The 16,593-nt window shown below is 41.5% G+C and overlaps 1 protein-coding gene across 22 annotated transcripts in view; it reads right to left on the bottom strand.

The window, feature by feature from the left end:
• Positions 1–10,182: 10,182 nt before the first annotated feature.
• PAK1 (p21 (RAC1) activated kinase 1) overlaps positions 10,183–16,593 on the bottom strand; it is a 133,850-nt gene continuing 127,439 nt past the window's right edge. For 21 of the 22 annotated variants that reach the window (XM_070274350.1, XM_023645654.2, XM_070274348.1 and 18 more), the window contains 3 exons: positions 16,030–16,226; positions 13,035–13,172; positions 10,183–11,524 (listed from right to left, as the gene is read on the bottom strand). In XM_070274350.1, coding sequence (XP_070130451.1) covers positions 11,438–11,524; positions 13,035–13,172; positions 16,030–16,226 — 422 coding nt within the window. In that variant the 3' untranslated portion in view covers positions 10,183–11,437. Of the gene's footprint in view, positions 11,559–12,242; positions 12,258–13,034; positions 13,173–16,029; positions 16,227–16,593 lie in introns of all 22 variants that reach the window. The other variant, XM_070274357.1, reaches the window with a different exon arrangement.

Genomic DNA, 16,593 nt, shown 5'->3' with positions numbered 1-16,593 from the left:
ACCTCTTTCTACTCTATTAGCTGCATTGATTATAATTACCTATTTTGTTTTGCTGAGGTTTTAATTTCTGCTTCTCTCTCTAATTGTAATCTATTTGAGGGTGAGGCTGTATCTAACTCATCTCTTATTCCCAGTGCTTACTACAATGCTTGGCACAATTGGTTGGTTAAATAAATAGCCAGAAGCTACAGAGCCATCAACCCATAAGCTGAATAAGACAGTTCAGCTGCATTTTTTTCTGACCTAGCTGAATTCCCTGGAGCATACCTCCCAATAACCAGTTGGGAAGACTTGACACTAGTCCAGAAGAAAGAATGGTACCTTGGATTGTGGGTACCAGTGTAGAGGAAGAAAAGGAGAGTAATCCTTGAGATGTTTACCCTTTTTCTCCAACTTTCCATTCTGGAACCCTAGATTAACCCTTGACATAGCAATACTAAAATGGTTGGCACCTACTGAGATTAGGCAGCAGTCAAAGGATTAAGCAGTCTTTGTGATAGCAAGATTTTCTGAAACTCCATTCTGACTTCTTCTTTAGAGACTTTTTTGTCTTTTATCAACAGAATGAAACAAGCTCTGGAAGTTGGTCCCATGTTTAAGCAAATACAGGCCTGATCCTGTCACTCCTGATTTTAAAGCAGAAGCAAGACAAATGAAACTAAAGCATACATAACAGAACGTAAAAAGGGCACCAGGTGCCCCACCCAGGGGCCCAGTGTTTATGTTTGTTTGCTCCACTTCAGCAGCCCAGGGTTTCGCCAATTCGAATCCTGGGCGCAGACGTGGCACCGCTCATCAAGCCATGCTGAGGCAGCATCCCACATGCCACAGCTAGAAGGACCCACAACTAAAAATACACAACTATGTACTGGGTACAACTATGTACCCGGGGGCTTTGAGGAGAAAAAGAAGAAATAAGATCTTTTAAAAAAAAAAAAAGTGTACCAAAGAGCTTATCAAATAAGTCTAATTATGACATTCTTATTTCAAAGAACATCGTCTCTGTGGAAGGCTTCAAACTTACATGTTAAAATCAGTAATGAGGGGCCAGCCCCATGGCTGAGTGGTTAAATTCATGCGCTCCACTTTGGTGGCCCAGGATTTCGTCAGTTCTGGATCCTGGACGTGGACATGGCATTGCTCATCAGGCCATGCTGAGGCGGTGTCCCACATAGCACAACCAGAAGGACCTACAACTAGAATGTACAACTATGTACTGGGGGGCTTTGGAGAGAAGAAGAAGAAGAAAAAAAAAAGATTGGCACCTGAGCTAACATCTATTGCCAATCTTAAAATAAAAAATTTAAAAATCAGTAATGAAAGTAGACTTGGGGACATGATGTGGCATTAAGTAAGAAACCATAGGTTCCCATTGATATCTAGGAGAGATTTTTTCCTCAGCTTTATTGTCCCAAAAGAACTGACTCAATTTTATAGACTCATTATTCATCTAATTAAATTGTTCTTTTGCAGTGAATATTGTTCAAAGTCTGGTGGGCCCTGTCTGATCCTAGACAAAAAAGTATGATGAACTCAAATAAGATTGTGTTGGAAGAACTGTCATTTTTTTTTTTGGCAAGAAAGATTGGCCTTGAGCTAACATCTGTTGCCCATCTTCCTCTTTTTGCTTGAGGAAGATTGTCCCTGAGCTAACATCTGTGCCAGTCCTACTCTATTCTGTGTGTGGGATACCGCCACAGCATGGCTTGATGAACTGTATGTAGGTCCATACCTGGGATCCAAACCCACAAAGCCCGGGCCGCCGAACCAGAGCGTGCAAACTTAATCACTATGGCACTGGACCAGCCCCATGAACTGCTATTTTTTTAAAGACTCTTTCAAAACTGCACACTTGAAGTTTGCTAGTCATTTCTTCCAAACTCCACCTTCCTTCTGTAGAGTAGGGGTTCTTAGTCCAATAGTTTCCATATAAGGAGTAAGCCAAACTGAGATAAAGTTTTTTCTAGTGATCATTATTACACTATCATCTTATGGAGAATTCTGCTAAAAACAACATAAGAGAGGTTGCAGGTTGCTATAGTCCATAAAGCCTATATCAAATATTTTGCAAACATGTATTCACACAGATACACAGTCACAAGTCATTTGCTATTTACATATCTAGGATGGCACATGTTCACATAGGCCTTTGTGTATAGGAGAGGTTTCTCAGCCAAATATAAGAAGCTAGTAATAGTGTAAAAATATATAAAAATACAGCCAATTCCTTACTTTCCCTGCAGCCTGAAGTCTAGGCAATAGCTATGCCAGTCTTGTCCTAGCTTTCTCACTACTGAAGAGCAATTTTATCACTCACTGCTTGGTCTGAAAAATGAGTAAATAGTCAGGGGTTGTTTTAAGTACCAACTATCTAAATCTGCAAAATGATAAAATTGACACAAAGAAAGGGATAAATTTGAGACCTATGGGTACATGTCTCCTCAGCAGTCAAGTGCCAGCCTCTGATTTCTCTTTCTTGGCAGCATGTGGAGCTTGATGCCAGGCTCTAGTCCACTGGACACACTGTATCAAGCCCAAAACTTGGACATTATCTTTGCTAAATGTATGTGATATTCCTGTTTTAACAAGTGTCCTTTTTATTAAAAGTAATGAATCTCCTTTCAAGTGAAAGCTCATTGAAATTAATATTTTTGCTTTTAATACACCTAAAATGAAGAAAAGTTGAACTACAAGTCTGAAAGAGCTACTAAATACTAATATTAGGGCTTAATTCCTTAGCAACTTGGCAGGAAAAAAAAAAGAGGCCCAAGCTTTTGAACAGAGTATCCTCAAGCCGTCGCAAATGGGTACAAGTTTTTATCAATGTTTGATTGACCTTTGATTCTATGGCTAGAAACCAGGTATTGGCTAAAATGCTTAAGCACAACTTAGACTCCTAGTTACTGATTCTTCTATAAAACCTCCATTTTAGTGCCAGTAAAAGAATCAGAGTTGGCGTAAAGTCTCCTGACAAACCAGGTAATTTCAAGTATTATAAAACAGGACTGCATTTGCTATGTGTCAGGGATTGTGGTAAATACTTTGCATACATTATTTTGTTTCCTCAGAATCTTAGAAGTAGACGCTATTATTGCGCTCATTTTACAGATCTAGAAACTGAGGCTCAGAAAGGTTAAGTAGCTTCTTCAAGGTCACACATACCTGTGACAGAGCCAAAAATTAAACTCTGTCCATTTGATTCCAATTACACAATGCGACTTTGTTTCTTCTAGACCTGTGCTGTTTAATAAGGTAGCTACTAGTTGCATGTGGCTATTTAAATTTAAATTAATAAAAATTAAATAAAATGTAAAAGTCAGTTCCTCAGTCACTAACCACATTTCAAGCGCTTAACAGCCACATGTGGCTAGTGCTACAGGACCGGATAATGCAGGTATAGAATCCATTATTGCAGAAAGTTTATTGGACAATGCTGGTCTAGAGTCACAAGTAACTGGGACGCCCTCTCTCTTTTCTGATAATGAAAATTACATAAAGTACATTGTTACTGTGACTTCCTGGAAGTTCAATTCCAAATTTTAATCTCAAGTATAGCAATACTTTAGCCCCAGTGATCAACATATTTATGCTCATCTTTGCCTTGTTTCTGACTTTCTTCCTATATGTATTTATTACTGTTTCATTGAAAATGTGCTTGCTGCAGATTTTAAGTCATTTGTGGAAAAAGGCAGGACACAAATATAAACGAATAAAAATCAGGACACATGATCTGATTTTTGCATGACCTCCCTGGTATAAGGTGCCAAATAGGATTCGTGAGCCAACTATATGCTGTCTACAAGAAACTCACTTCAAATATAATGATAGGCAGGATGAAAATAAATGGATGGAAGAAGTTATATTGTATAAACATTAATCAAAGGAGAGCAGAAGAGGCTACATTGGTGTCTGATAAATTAGATTTTACAGCAAAGATAATTGCTAGAAACAGAGAAGGGCATTATATAATGATAAAAGGGTTAAGCAACCAAGAAGATATAGCAATCCTAAATATGTGTGCATCAGCCAACAGAATTGCAAAATATATGAATGAAAAATTGATAGAAATGAAAGAAGAAATAGACAAATCCACAATAGTTCAAGTCTTCAACACCCACCTCTCAAGAGCTGATAGGACAATTAGACTGAAAATCAGCAAATATTTAGAAGAATTCAACAACAATATCAACCTACAGGATCTAATTGATATTTATAGAACATTCCACCAAACATCAGCATATACATTTATTTCAAGTGCTAACGGAACATATACCAAGATGGAGCATATTCTGGGCCATAAAACAAACCTCAAAAAATTTACAAGGATTTAAGTCATACAGAGTGTGTTCTCTGATTCACTGGAATCAAACTAGAAATCATAAAAAAGATGACATGAAAATCTACAAATATTTGGAAACTAAACAACATACTTCTAAATAATCTATGGGTCAAAAAGCAAGTCTGAAGGTAAATTAAAAATACACATTTAACTGAATGAAAGTGAAAATACAACACATAAAATTTGTGGGACACACCTAAGGCTGTACTGAGAGGGAAATTTATAGCACTAAATGCATAAATTAGAAAAGAGGAAGTCTCAGATCAATAATCTAAGCTCCCACCCCAAGAACCTAGAAAAAAAGCAATATAAACCCAAACCCACTGGAAGGAAGTAAATTATAATAAAGAGGGGTGGGGGCAGGAGGCAAAAGGGGTGGCTATACAAGGGCAATATGAGGGAGCCTTGTGGTGATGGAAGTGTTCTGCGTCTTCACTATCAATGTCAATATTCTGGTTGTGATATGGTACTATGGTCTTATTACCACTGGCGGAAACTGGGTAAAGAGTATGTGGGATATCTCTGTATTATTTCTTACATTGCATGTGAATCTACAATTACCTCAAAATAAAAAGTTTAATTTAAAAAATACCAGCAACAAAACAGAAGATTTTACAACACAAAAATGAGAAAGAATAAGTATCCAAAGAATTTCAACAAAAAATATTAAAAAGATGACAAAATAGAAAAAGGGAGGAAAATATTTCAAAAGGTACTTCACAAAAGAGTAAAAACACAATGAAATACTACAATACACACACAAATTGGTTACAATGAAATAGTTGACAGTATCAAATGTTAGCAAGGATTGACTGAGCAACGTGAGCAAGGTTGAGCAATGTGTATGAACTCCCTCATTAGTGGGAGATATAAATTGGTAAACTCCTTTGGAAAACTCTTAGGTATTATTTTTAAAAAGTGAAGATATAGATCCCTATGATCCAATAATTCCATACCTAGGATATCTCCTAGATAAATTTGTGCTTATGGCATCAGGATAAATACATAACAATGTTCATAGCAGCATTGCTTGTCATAGGCAAATAACCCAAATGCTCATCAACACAAGAATGAATAAATAATGTCAATATATTCATACGATTGGATAACACGGAGCAAACAAAGCCAAATGACCAGACAGTACACATGCCAGGCCTTAGAATAGCATTTATTGGAGGAAACCAGTGAGTATAGGAGCAGTAGCAGATTTGGAAGTCCCCTGTTACTCATTCCATTCGGAGTCAGCACACAGGAATGAGAGAGATTCTGGTCCTTGAATGAGTATGACTCTGCAGTGTCTTCTAGTCAACTCCCTCCCGCCTCACTGCCAATGAGGAAGGTTATTTCTTCACGAAGGAAGAAGTCTGAAAACCATAGAATGGCTGGCCTGACAAGGGCTGTGATCCAATAGCTGCCTGACATGGCAGAACCACGGCTTCTAGCCCTGTTCCACTACTTCATCATCCATCAGTTAGGAGTGTACAGGCTCTCTTCTGACAAGACCGGGGGCAAAAGGCCATGTCTTGATATGGCAGACAAGTGGCCTGATCAGCATTCTAGTAGAATTGATTTCCTTAAGCATTCGACTGTAGCTAGTTTCCATGGAGCTCAAAGGTCAACTCCTTTTCTGGGAGGCCAGCCTCAAGAGAATCTTGGGCAAGCTGACCCTTATTTCTCAACCACTGTAGTTCTCCACTTCCAATCTCTATGTGGTCTCTATGCATCAAACCCCATTCCATCAGTAATATATATCATATCAATCTATAGGCAACCCTGAGAGAATGTTAATACAGCAACTAGGGCAGTGGTTCTCCAACTTGAGCTGTATCAGAATCACCTGGAAGATTTATCTGCAGGTTGCAGATCCACAGAGGATCCTGAGAATTTGCATTACTGAAGAATTCTCAGGTGATGCTAATGTTGCTGATGCAGGATCCACACTTTGAAAATCACAGAAATAGAGAAAACCATAAATAGCCCTTCCCTAAATCAGGAGCTGAGGAAGCTCAGAGTCAGACAAGAGGTACCAGATTCTGACTGGGGTACATTAGGTAACTATACTGCCTTTACCCATATGCAGAATACTGATTATTCTACTTGCCACTAATCATGATCCATAAACACTAGCATGTGTTGATTAGGGCACAGACAGCCCTTTGGCTGTCAAATTATGAAGATCAATTCTATGGTCTAAATCTACCCCGGTTAAAATAACAACAATAACAATAATAAAAATAAAAGCACCCTAGCTGAGGAGTCCAGGCTAATCCACTGGGTGGCTACAGTGGTCTCATTAGCTATTTAGCCTAGAGTAACTGGCAGATTTCCTATTGTCTTCAGCCTCAATTACCCCCTATCCAGGAATAAGACTATGTGGTGTCTCCTAGTCCTCCCTCCCCACGGCGAACTGGAAAGTTTTCTCCTTCAAGTCTAGGCTAGCTGATGCTATGGGGGCCTGAGAATCCCGAAAAACATGAAACAGCTGGTGATCACCTCAGGGTTATAGGTCATGGCCACTGGAGGCAAAGAGGTGAAGCCCATTTGACCACACAGGAAGCAGCCTAGGGAGGTGCATATTATCCAGTCCAGAGAGATGTGTGTGTGTGTGTGTGTGTGTGTGTGTGTGTGTGTGTGTGTGTGTGTGTGTGTGTACACGCATGCGCACATCGTGTGGCGTTACAGGCAACATTCATAGTTACAGGGCTTGAATAGAGTCTAACCAAGGCCTGTAGGATTGCTCCCAAGCCTTTTTCCAATGACCCTGAATCCTGTGTCATCCCAGGAGGTAGAGGAATAGCTAGACATGGAACCTAAGAGTCCACTGTTGACAGTTTCATAGGCAAGTAGTGGGCAGTGTAATTCAATGGAGTAGGATAGGAAACTGGGAGTAGCTAAATATTAGGAAACACTGGAGTGCTTCCAGCTCTCCCTTCCTGCATCCAGTAACTGATGACTGATCCAGCATTTTGACAGATTAGCAAAGGAGCCCTTGTCAGTAAGAGATGTCCTGAAGAATGGGATGGCCTGGGGGAGAATCCTGAAGGGATCCAACTATGAGATAGTATGCATTGCCTCCAAATGGTTCCCAGGGTTTCAGGTATTCCCTTATTTCTGGAGAGAGGCTTCTTCTGAAAATATCTATGTATTTCGCCCTTAACAGGAACCCAGGAGTAGCCCCGTCCCCACCAATCTCCTTCCTCCATGATCCCATAGTAGGTGGACTGCATTTACTTACACCCTAGGGTGAGGACACATAGCACAGTGCTCCTGTGGCAAGGCATAGAATAAAATCAAATGCAGGTATTATTGTGATCTCAGTTGGATAGGCCACCACTAGCCAGCCTCATAGCACTAGCAGTGCCTTCAGGTTGGTGTCTGCCCACTCTTGGTACAGGGTATTGTGCAGACTTTTCAACTGCCAAAGAGAATCAGGATGGGGGGAAAGTGCAGAGGTGTGGAAAGGAATATCTAGATTCAGGTCCCTGCACTACCATTGTACTACTCCAGTTATTTCCCTATTCCCTAACTCCTGGGTCCTTAACAGTTGGCTGAGAGCAGATAGACCCTTGCAGGGTGTGCTGGGCAGAATTTTAAGACGGCCCCTGCTATGACCCTCCAAATTCATAAGTTGAAATCCTAATGCCCAATGTGATGGTACGAGGTGGTGAGGCCTTTGGAGGTGCTTAGATCATGAAGGTGATTTGTGGTTTTATAAAAGAGACCCCATAGCGCTCCCTAGCCCCTTCCACTATGTGAGGACACGGCGAGAAGTTGGCAGTCTGAAACCTGGAAGAGGGCCTTCACCAGGACCTGACTGCACTGACACCGTGATCTTGGACTTCCTAGCCTCCAGAACTCTGAGAAATTTCTGTGATTTATAAGCTATCCAGTCTGTGGTATTTTCTTATAGCAGCCCAAATGAACTAAGACAGCCCTCCAAGATTCCCAGCCTTTGGGCTACACTTATCTTCTCCCAGTTTTCCAGTCAAGCAGTAATCTAGGTACTGTGGTGAAAGGATTTTCCAGATGTAATTAAGTTCCCAAATCAGTTAACCTTAGGATAGGGTGAATAACTACATGAACCTGACCTAATTGCATGAATCCTTTAAAAGCAGGGTTTTATCTGGCTGGTTGCTGAAGTAGTAGTCAGAGAGATGTGCTCTGGCTGATCTAGAAGGAGGCAAACATTCATTTTGTGAATCGCCTATAGGGGCCATCATGTAGCAAGAAGTTAGAGGCAACCTCTAGAAGCTGAGACTGGTCCTCAGCTGATTGTTAGCAAGAAAATAAGGATCTTAGTCCTGCAACTACAAGGAAATGAATTCTGCTAACCACCTGTGAGCCTGGACGAGGACTCCAAGCCCCAAATGAACCACAGCCCTGGCCAACACCTTGATTTCAGCCTGATGAGACCCTGAGCAGAAAATCCAGCCATGCTGGGCCCAGACCTCTGACCTATAGCAAAAGTGAGATACTCTGTGTTGCTTTAAGCCACACTGTTTATGGTAATTTGTTATGTAGCAATAGGAAACTATTGCTACATAACTATCACATGGGATAGATGTGTTCAGGACACACAGAGAATTAGACAAGCTGCAATTGTCTATGAGTAGAGAGTTTCAAAGTTCTCTTGCCTCCACATTCTACAGGAAGGAAAAGGCATGGAAGCATGCTGTGTTAAGCTGCCCGGGCATGAAGAATGTTCTGTTATCTGAGTTGATGTCTAGATATCTCACTAGTAAACAGTCATCCCTATAATGCTTACATTGAGTGTTGGACAGTTCACAGGATAGCCAACACCTAACTAATCAGACAACTCTCAGATTCCAGAGGGGCAATCAGCTAACAGTTCCTCAGGGCTCATCAGACTAACCAGTTTACCACTGATCTCAAAGTGAGAAGGTACAGTCTTGGGGCCCTTAGCACTCTTGTCTTCTGATGGGCTATAACATTCCTTCTGTCTTACATATAAGCAATCCAACTGTATTTGTCCTTTCAGTAACTGCATGGAGGATCTCCTGTGCCTTTGTATTTTTTTTCCATACAACAATATTGGGGGTCACCAATCTTATCACTTTTAACCCCTTGACCTAAAAGCCATAACCACACAGCATTATAAGAGCTGTTGGCTCACTTATGGCCTCCTGGAGTTATCTCCTTCACCTGGAGGTGGGGACGGGGCGTGTGATGGTTAACTTTATGTCTGTCAACTTGACTGGGCCTAGTATCTGATTAAACATTATTTCTGGGTGTATTTGTGAGGGTGTTTCCAGAAGAGATTAGCATTTGAATTGGTGGGACTGAGTAAAGCAGAAAGTCCTCCCCAGTATGGGTGGGCATCATCCAAATAATTGAGGGCCCAAGTAGAACAAAAAAGTGGAGGAAGGTTGCTCTCTGCCTGACTGTTGAGCTGGGATATCAATCTTCTCCTGCCCATGGTGCTCCTGATTCCCAGGCATCAGACGTCAAGTGGAATCTGCAGCATTGGCTCTCAGGCCTTCAAACTACACCACTGGCTTTCATGGGTCTCCAGAGACGCAGATCATGGACTTCTCAGCCTCCATAACTGCCTGAGCCAATATCTCATAATATACAAACATTTTTGGCCCATTTCTCTTTATATTTAAAGTAAAAGTGTTAAGAAGAAAGAATACACATTAAAGTATATACTGGTAAAGGGGGATCTTATCTCTAACTTAAATCGCAAATGATTCAGGAAGAAAAATATATATATATTTTATAATATATGTATTTTTCTTGTTCTTAAGTTTGATAATATTTCAAAATAAAAAATTAGAAAAGGAAGGAAAAAAGGAAAGGAAGAAAGAAAGGCATACTCCAAGTAGAATATTTTCATCTTCTTTTATTGAAGGAAATAAAACTTGTGCTACAGAGGCAGTGGTACCTCAGAGCATGACAAGGTAGCCAATGGGGCTGACATAACAAGCCACAATGCTGGCCAGGGGTCCTACCATAGCGGGAGGACCAAAACCACAAAGATAGCAGGAGGTAGCAAACATCCCCAACACCCAGTGCAAGCATTTCCATTTGCAGAGAGCTTGGCCATGCATCATAAAAACAGGGTCCCCTCACAGCTGGCAGAGTATCATCTCAGGCTGCCAAATCCATCCAAAACTAACATGTAGTCTCAAATTTGGAGATCCTTCCCTTAACCCAAAGATTCAGGCCTCCAGCAGATCTGAGTTAATCTTTCAGCTCCTTATCCAGATGGGAAAAAGAGGCTGAGTTCTTGAAACGTCACATAGGTATAGCTGGACAGATGCTGATGCCCAGCCGTATTCTAAAAGCAGCTACATTTTTTTCCTGACTTTTCACACTCTCACCCAGCATGTGCCCTAGGAAACCTCTCAATGTTATAAACAAGGACAGAATGGGGGCAGCAGCCTAGGGGATGTAGGGAGTCAAAAGCTGCTACATAGCCAAGAGCATTTCACAAGAAATAGCATAGAGAACACTACTGGGTCAAGATTCTCCCAAAGAGCTGCTAGAAGCATACACAAAGAAAAACGTGGTAGCTCTCTCTCCCATATCAGGATCAGCTGCGCCAAAGTCATGGTCCAGGAAGATGAGCCATTTCATGTCCCTGGCAGATTATTAACCCCCAAGGCATTCCTCAAGCTGTTCCAATTTTCAGTAAAATAAGGTGTTTGGGCAATTCAGTCACAGAAAAGCAAGCACTAAAGAAATCTCAACCAATTACAAATTGATAATGTTATAAAGCCAAAAATTTATATAGTTAAGAAGTGACTGGCAAAGGGGAGGCTGGAGGGGTGGAGATTTTGCTATGTAGAAATAGGAGTCCAAGGGTTTATTCATATAAGCTCTTGATCGTAAACCACCCTCACATCCACTATTGGGAGGAAACTCCATATTTAGAAATGGCCGTCATCTGATTAGTCAGTTGCAGTTCTCTTCAATGCTGGACACACAGTTTTCAAGGATCAAAGTCTTGAGAGCGCTACATCAGGAAATGGGAAGAGCAAGGCAAAGAAGAGAGGGCATCAGGGGTTGGAATTTCTGAAATGAGCATTTATTTCACAGAAGGCTTGGCACAATGAGGCTGGGGTGGGCGTGGTTTTAGTGACTGTTCTTGGTTGCCTCCTTTGCTGCAGCAATCAGTGGAGTGAGGCTGGAGAGGGGCTTGGCAATCTTCAAGAACTGATGCTAGAAAAGGAGAGAAAGAGCAAAAGACACATGACTATCATTCTTCCTCAGCAACCACTACAAGATGTTAAGAGCATCCACATTTGCACAAGGTGCTGCCTGGAGAGCTTCAGACCATCCCCAAATTGAAGGACATCTTTAAAAGATAACAAACCCCCATTTTGGAAAGCTGTTTGGCAGTACAGTAGTCCCCCCTTATCCGTGTTTTGCTTTCTGCAAGTTCAGTTACCCGCAGTCAGCCGCAGTCTGAAAATATTAAATGGAATATTCCAGAAATAAATAATTCCTAAGTTTTAAATTGCACTGTTCTGAGGAGCATGATGAAATCTTGTGCCATCTCGCTCCAACCTGCTTGGGGCATGAATCATCCCTTTGTCTAGCATATCCACCCTGTATACGCTACTTGCCAGTTAGTCACTTAGTAGCTGTCTTGGCCATCAGATTGACTGTTGGGATATCGCAATGCTCAGTTCCTCTTGGTCCTCATAATACGAAAGTAACTGACTGTGCACGCCTACGGGTTAATCACTGTGCTAGAGTTGCAGGTGATACTTATTATTAAGTCGCCAGTAGGCAACATAGTAAAATGACACTAGTAAGAAGAAATTGTACCTGGAACATAAATGTTAAATACAAATAATGTGGCCTGCTAAAGGCAGCTTTTGCAACCATATGAAATAATTATGCCGTAATGTCAGGATTGAGCGGGTGGGAGTACACGCAGCTTGGTAAACTCCCAGCTCCAGGCTTCCCACAACCTGGCAGAATCGCACTCCAAACAAGCAGAACATCACCGCCACCATTTGAGAGGGTTTCCAATGAAGAAACTGGGAAGTCTGGAAAAGCTGCATTCGTTAACTATCCTCTAAACTTACATCCTCTGAAATCCTTTACTGAAAATGGATCTTTTGCGCTTATCTCAGTAAAATATAATTTGTGTAATATTTGCATGTCAGAGATTTGCATTTCTTCTTACCAAGACTCAAACTCTGCTAGACTAATTCAAGCAGAATAAAAGAAGTACTAAAGAAAGATATAGGCTGGGCCCTGCCCTGTGGCCTAGTGGTTAGTTTGGTGTGCTCCACTTCTGCAGCCCAGGTTCGGGTCCCAGGCACAGACCTACACCACTCATTGGCAGCCGTGTTGTGGTGGCAACCCATATACAGAACAGAGGAAGACTGGCACAGACATTAGGTCAGGGAGAATCTTCCTCAGCAAAAAAGAAAGAAGAATATAGGCAAAGTTCAATAGGAGCTCAGAAAGATTTTTAAGCTGAACCTAGAGAATGTATAGAGTTTTAATAGGTTGAGGAAGAGCCTAAGGGAATAATGTGAGCAAAGCCCCAGGGATGAAGAAGGTTAGGGAATTAGGAATATAGGGTGAGTGTGGGAAGTGGTAGGAGAGAAGCCTAGTTCTATAATAACCAATACCCCACAGACAAAAATGAAGCAAAAAAGGCTTGGCTTAGTGATTCCTCAAATTAGGTGCTCCCCTGCAAAGGGACAGTTACCTGCAGCAGCTCTTTAGCTGAACCTCTCTTCTCCACATCCATCTCAAGACAGCGGTTCAGAAAGTCCCGGAAGATACCTGACAGCTTCTCTGGGTTCTGAAGCTCCGGGGTCCCATTGGTGGCAATGAGGTACAAGGCCTGGAAATACAAATGGAGAATGACCTTAGGCTCCCACTGGAAGTTCTCTCTTGGTCCCCAGACATGCCCTCTAGAAATATGGTCAGCTGTTTTATGCCTCTAGGACACAAAGAGGCAGCTTTGGTATATCGGAAAGAAAATGACCTAAGGATCAGGTTTAACATTTAGAGGTCATGTGACCATGTGCAAGCCAGTAAACTTCCAACTTCCTCATCTGTAAAATAGGGAGGATAATGGTGCCTATCTCACATGTCTGTAAAATAAAACAAGATAATATATAGGAAAGCACTTTGTAAACTTATGAAGTGTATTACAGACCCAAGGGTTTATTCTTCTTGATTACAGATCTAAAGGGTTTATTATTCACTAGCCTGATGAGTTAAACATCTGCCCATTTGCTGGAGGAAATTATTCCTGGTGCCTTCACCTCAGTCATCTTAAGAACTGATCTCTTCCAGCAGGAGGGGAATATAAAACGGAAGTGTTCTGTAAAGCAGCAACCTGTTGCACTGTTGCCTCCCTGGTCCCCTAACATAAAGCATCTCCTGGGAAAGGGAAAGAAAAACAGTTCTTCTCAAGCACTCAGCACTTTAATTCACAAAGTGCTTACACAAACACTCATGTAATGACCACAATAACTCTGGATAATAGGCAGGGCAAGAATTAGCAGCCCCATTTCACAGATAAAGTCCAGAAACAGAGAGAGATATGCCTGGGATCATGCTGTTTGTACGAGCTCATGTCCTCTGACTCTAATCCTAGTCTTATTTCCATCATACCTTACTGATCATCATTTTCAAGGCCATTCTAAGACGGGGGAAGGTGATTGGTGTGTGGATTCAGAGAACAAAGCTGGGACCAAAATACAGAAGGCAGTTTCAGTTTGGTACATGGAAGCACTTTCCAATAATCAGAGCTATCCAAGAGGTGTCCAGTTAAGATTAGATGACTGTCTATCAGCGACAACACACAGGGAATTCCTACACTGGATGGGAGGTTGAAATGAATGAGAAAATAAAAGCAATCAAAATAACTCTCACATTTGCCTATGACCAAAATTACCAACTACTTGCATCTGTATTCATATACTCTGCTTTCCCTCTCCTATTACGAAGGATAAATTATCTGTACTCTAATCTAACACTCCTTACTGATCCAACCGCTCTCATCTACTTAAGAACATCATTCCTACAGATGGCACTTTGCTCTGGGACGTGACCATTTTCCTCTTCTCCAGGAGATCATTCTCATCAGCACACAAACATGTGTAACAGCATCTTTAAAAAAAAAACAAGCCCTCCCTCGACTGCCCTTCACAATACTGCTCCATTTCTCTGTCCCCTTAACAGCAAAACTCCACAAAAAACAACAACAAAAAACAACTGCTTATACATGCCATCTCAGCTTCTCCCACTCTGGTGAATGTTCTCTAATTAGGCTTCCATTCCCATCACTCTGCTGATGCTGACTGTCAAGGTCATCAACAACCTCCACAGTGGCAAATCTAATGTTTATTTCTCAGTCTTATACAACTTATCAGTCACATTTGACACAGTGATCCACCCTCCTTCTTGAAATACTTTGTTCTCTTGGCCTGCAGGACACACTTCTCTCAGTTCCCCTCCTTCCAGGAAGGCCACTCCTTGTCTACTTTGCTAGTTCCTCCAACCGGTAAAGACAGGAGTACCCCAGGGCTCAGTACTCAAACCTCACTCCCTAGGTGAGCAATCTCATTTATCATCCAGTTCTGATTTTTAAATGAACCAACTATATACTACGTACTAATAAATTTGTATTTACAGTCCTGATCTCTCACCCTTGAACTCCAGGCTCATATGACCAACTCTATTCAATATCTCCATTTGGATGTCTAATAAACATTTCAAATTAACACATTCAAAACCAACTCTTTATCATCTCACTTTACCTGCTCTTCAACCTTCTCAGTAAATGGCAACTGAATTTTTTCAGCAATTAAGGCCCCAAATCTTGTAGTCACTGTTGATTCCTCTTTCTGTGATATCTAATTCATCTTGTCAGCTGTACATTCAAGATATTTCCTGAGACCAACCATTCTTCGCTCCTACCAATACAGTTCAAGCCACCACTCTTACCTGAACAATTACAAGAGTATCTCACAGTCTGTTTTCCATAAAAGCACCCAAAATGATTCATTTATAACATAAATCAGATCATAATACTCCTCAGCTCAAAATCCTCCAATGGTTCCCAGTTTCCTGCAGAATAAAAGCCCCATTCTCACAATAGCCACAGGATCTTACCTGATCTAGCCCTGCCAGTTCTCTGACCTTGTCTACCATTCTCCACCCTGCTCACTCACTTCAGGGACACTGGCCTCCTTGGTTTTCCCCAGGACACAAGCAGCATGTTCTCAAATCCAGTCCTTTGTTATACTTGATACCTAGAAAATTCTTGTCAGATTAATCTCATGGCTTGCTCCTTTACATTCTTTAGGTTTCTGCTCAATTAACTTAGAAGACTGGACTTCCTTCTTTACCCTAAATAAAATAGCACACTTCTCCCTCCTCCCGCCATTTCTCTCTTAAATCCCTTACTCTGCTTTTTTTCACGACACTTACCTTCTGCCATTAGATATTATTTTATTATCAGAACAGTTCCTTGCACACGATAGGAACTCAAATAATCACTGAATAAATGAATGAGTGACTGCTAATATCCCTTTTCTTTGAGCATTTATACTTTAAATTCAACAGTGCCTAGTTCTATCCAGAAAAGAGAGATCCAGGTTAAAAGCCATAGGGAACAGCCTGAGTCCCATTTCCTGGGACTAAAGACAACAGCCCAAACATCTTGAAATGGGACTAGTAACACTCACTCTCAGAGGGTTTTCATTGAGGTATGGGGGTTCCCCTTCAATCATTTCAATGGCCATGATGCCCAGGGACCAGATGTCAACCTTGGGCCCATAGGCCTTCCGCGTCACAACCTCTGGCGCCATCCAGTATGGGGTTCCCACCATGGTGCTCCGTTTGCTCTGCTCTGGGGTGATCTGGGCACAGAATCCAAAATCAGCTATAAAAAAAAAAGAAAAAGATTTATTATTTAGGGTACTCCTTCCATAAGTATTGACTGTGTGCCTACCCCTAGGTGGCAAGCTCTGCCTGGCTCCCAGCCACTGCAATCCCTTGTCTCTCCAAAGCTGGAGTCATAACTGCCACCGTCATGTCCAGCTCTTATCGTGTCCCTGTGCAACCTTGAAGAGAAGTAGGACGAACATAAGAAACATCATCTCTGTCTTCCTCCCCCTCCTCAAACCAAAAGGACTAGGCATTAAAGTCCAAGCTGCCCATTTTGGCCTTGATTACTTGCCCTAATTCTGCTTTCTTCTTGAAAACCATGCCCATGCCCCCCAGAATCTGGCAACTGGATCCTTGCTTTA

The sequence above is a fragment of the Equus caballus genome, chromosome 7 (genome assembly GCF_041296265.1).
Source record: "Equus caballus isolate H_3958 breed thoroughbred chromosome 7, TB-T2T, whole genome shotgun sequence".
Lineage (NCBI taxonomy): Eukaryota > Metazoa > Chordata > Mammalia > Perissodactyla > Equidae > Equus > Equus caballus.
The sequence above is the reverse complement of the archived record's forward strand: the minus strand, read 5'-3'. Positions and strand labels throughout refer to the sequence as shown.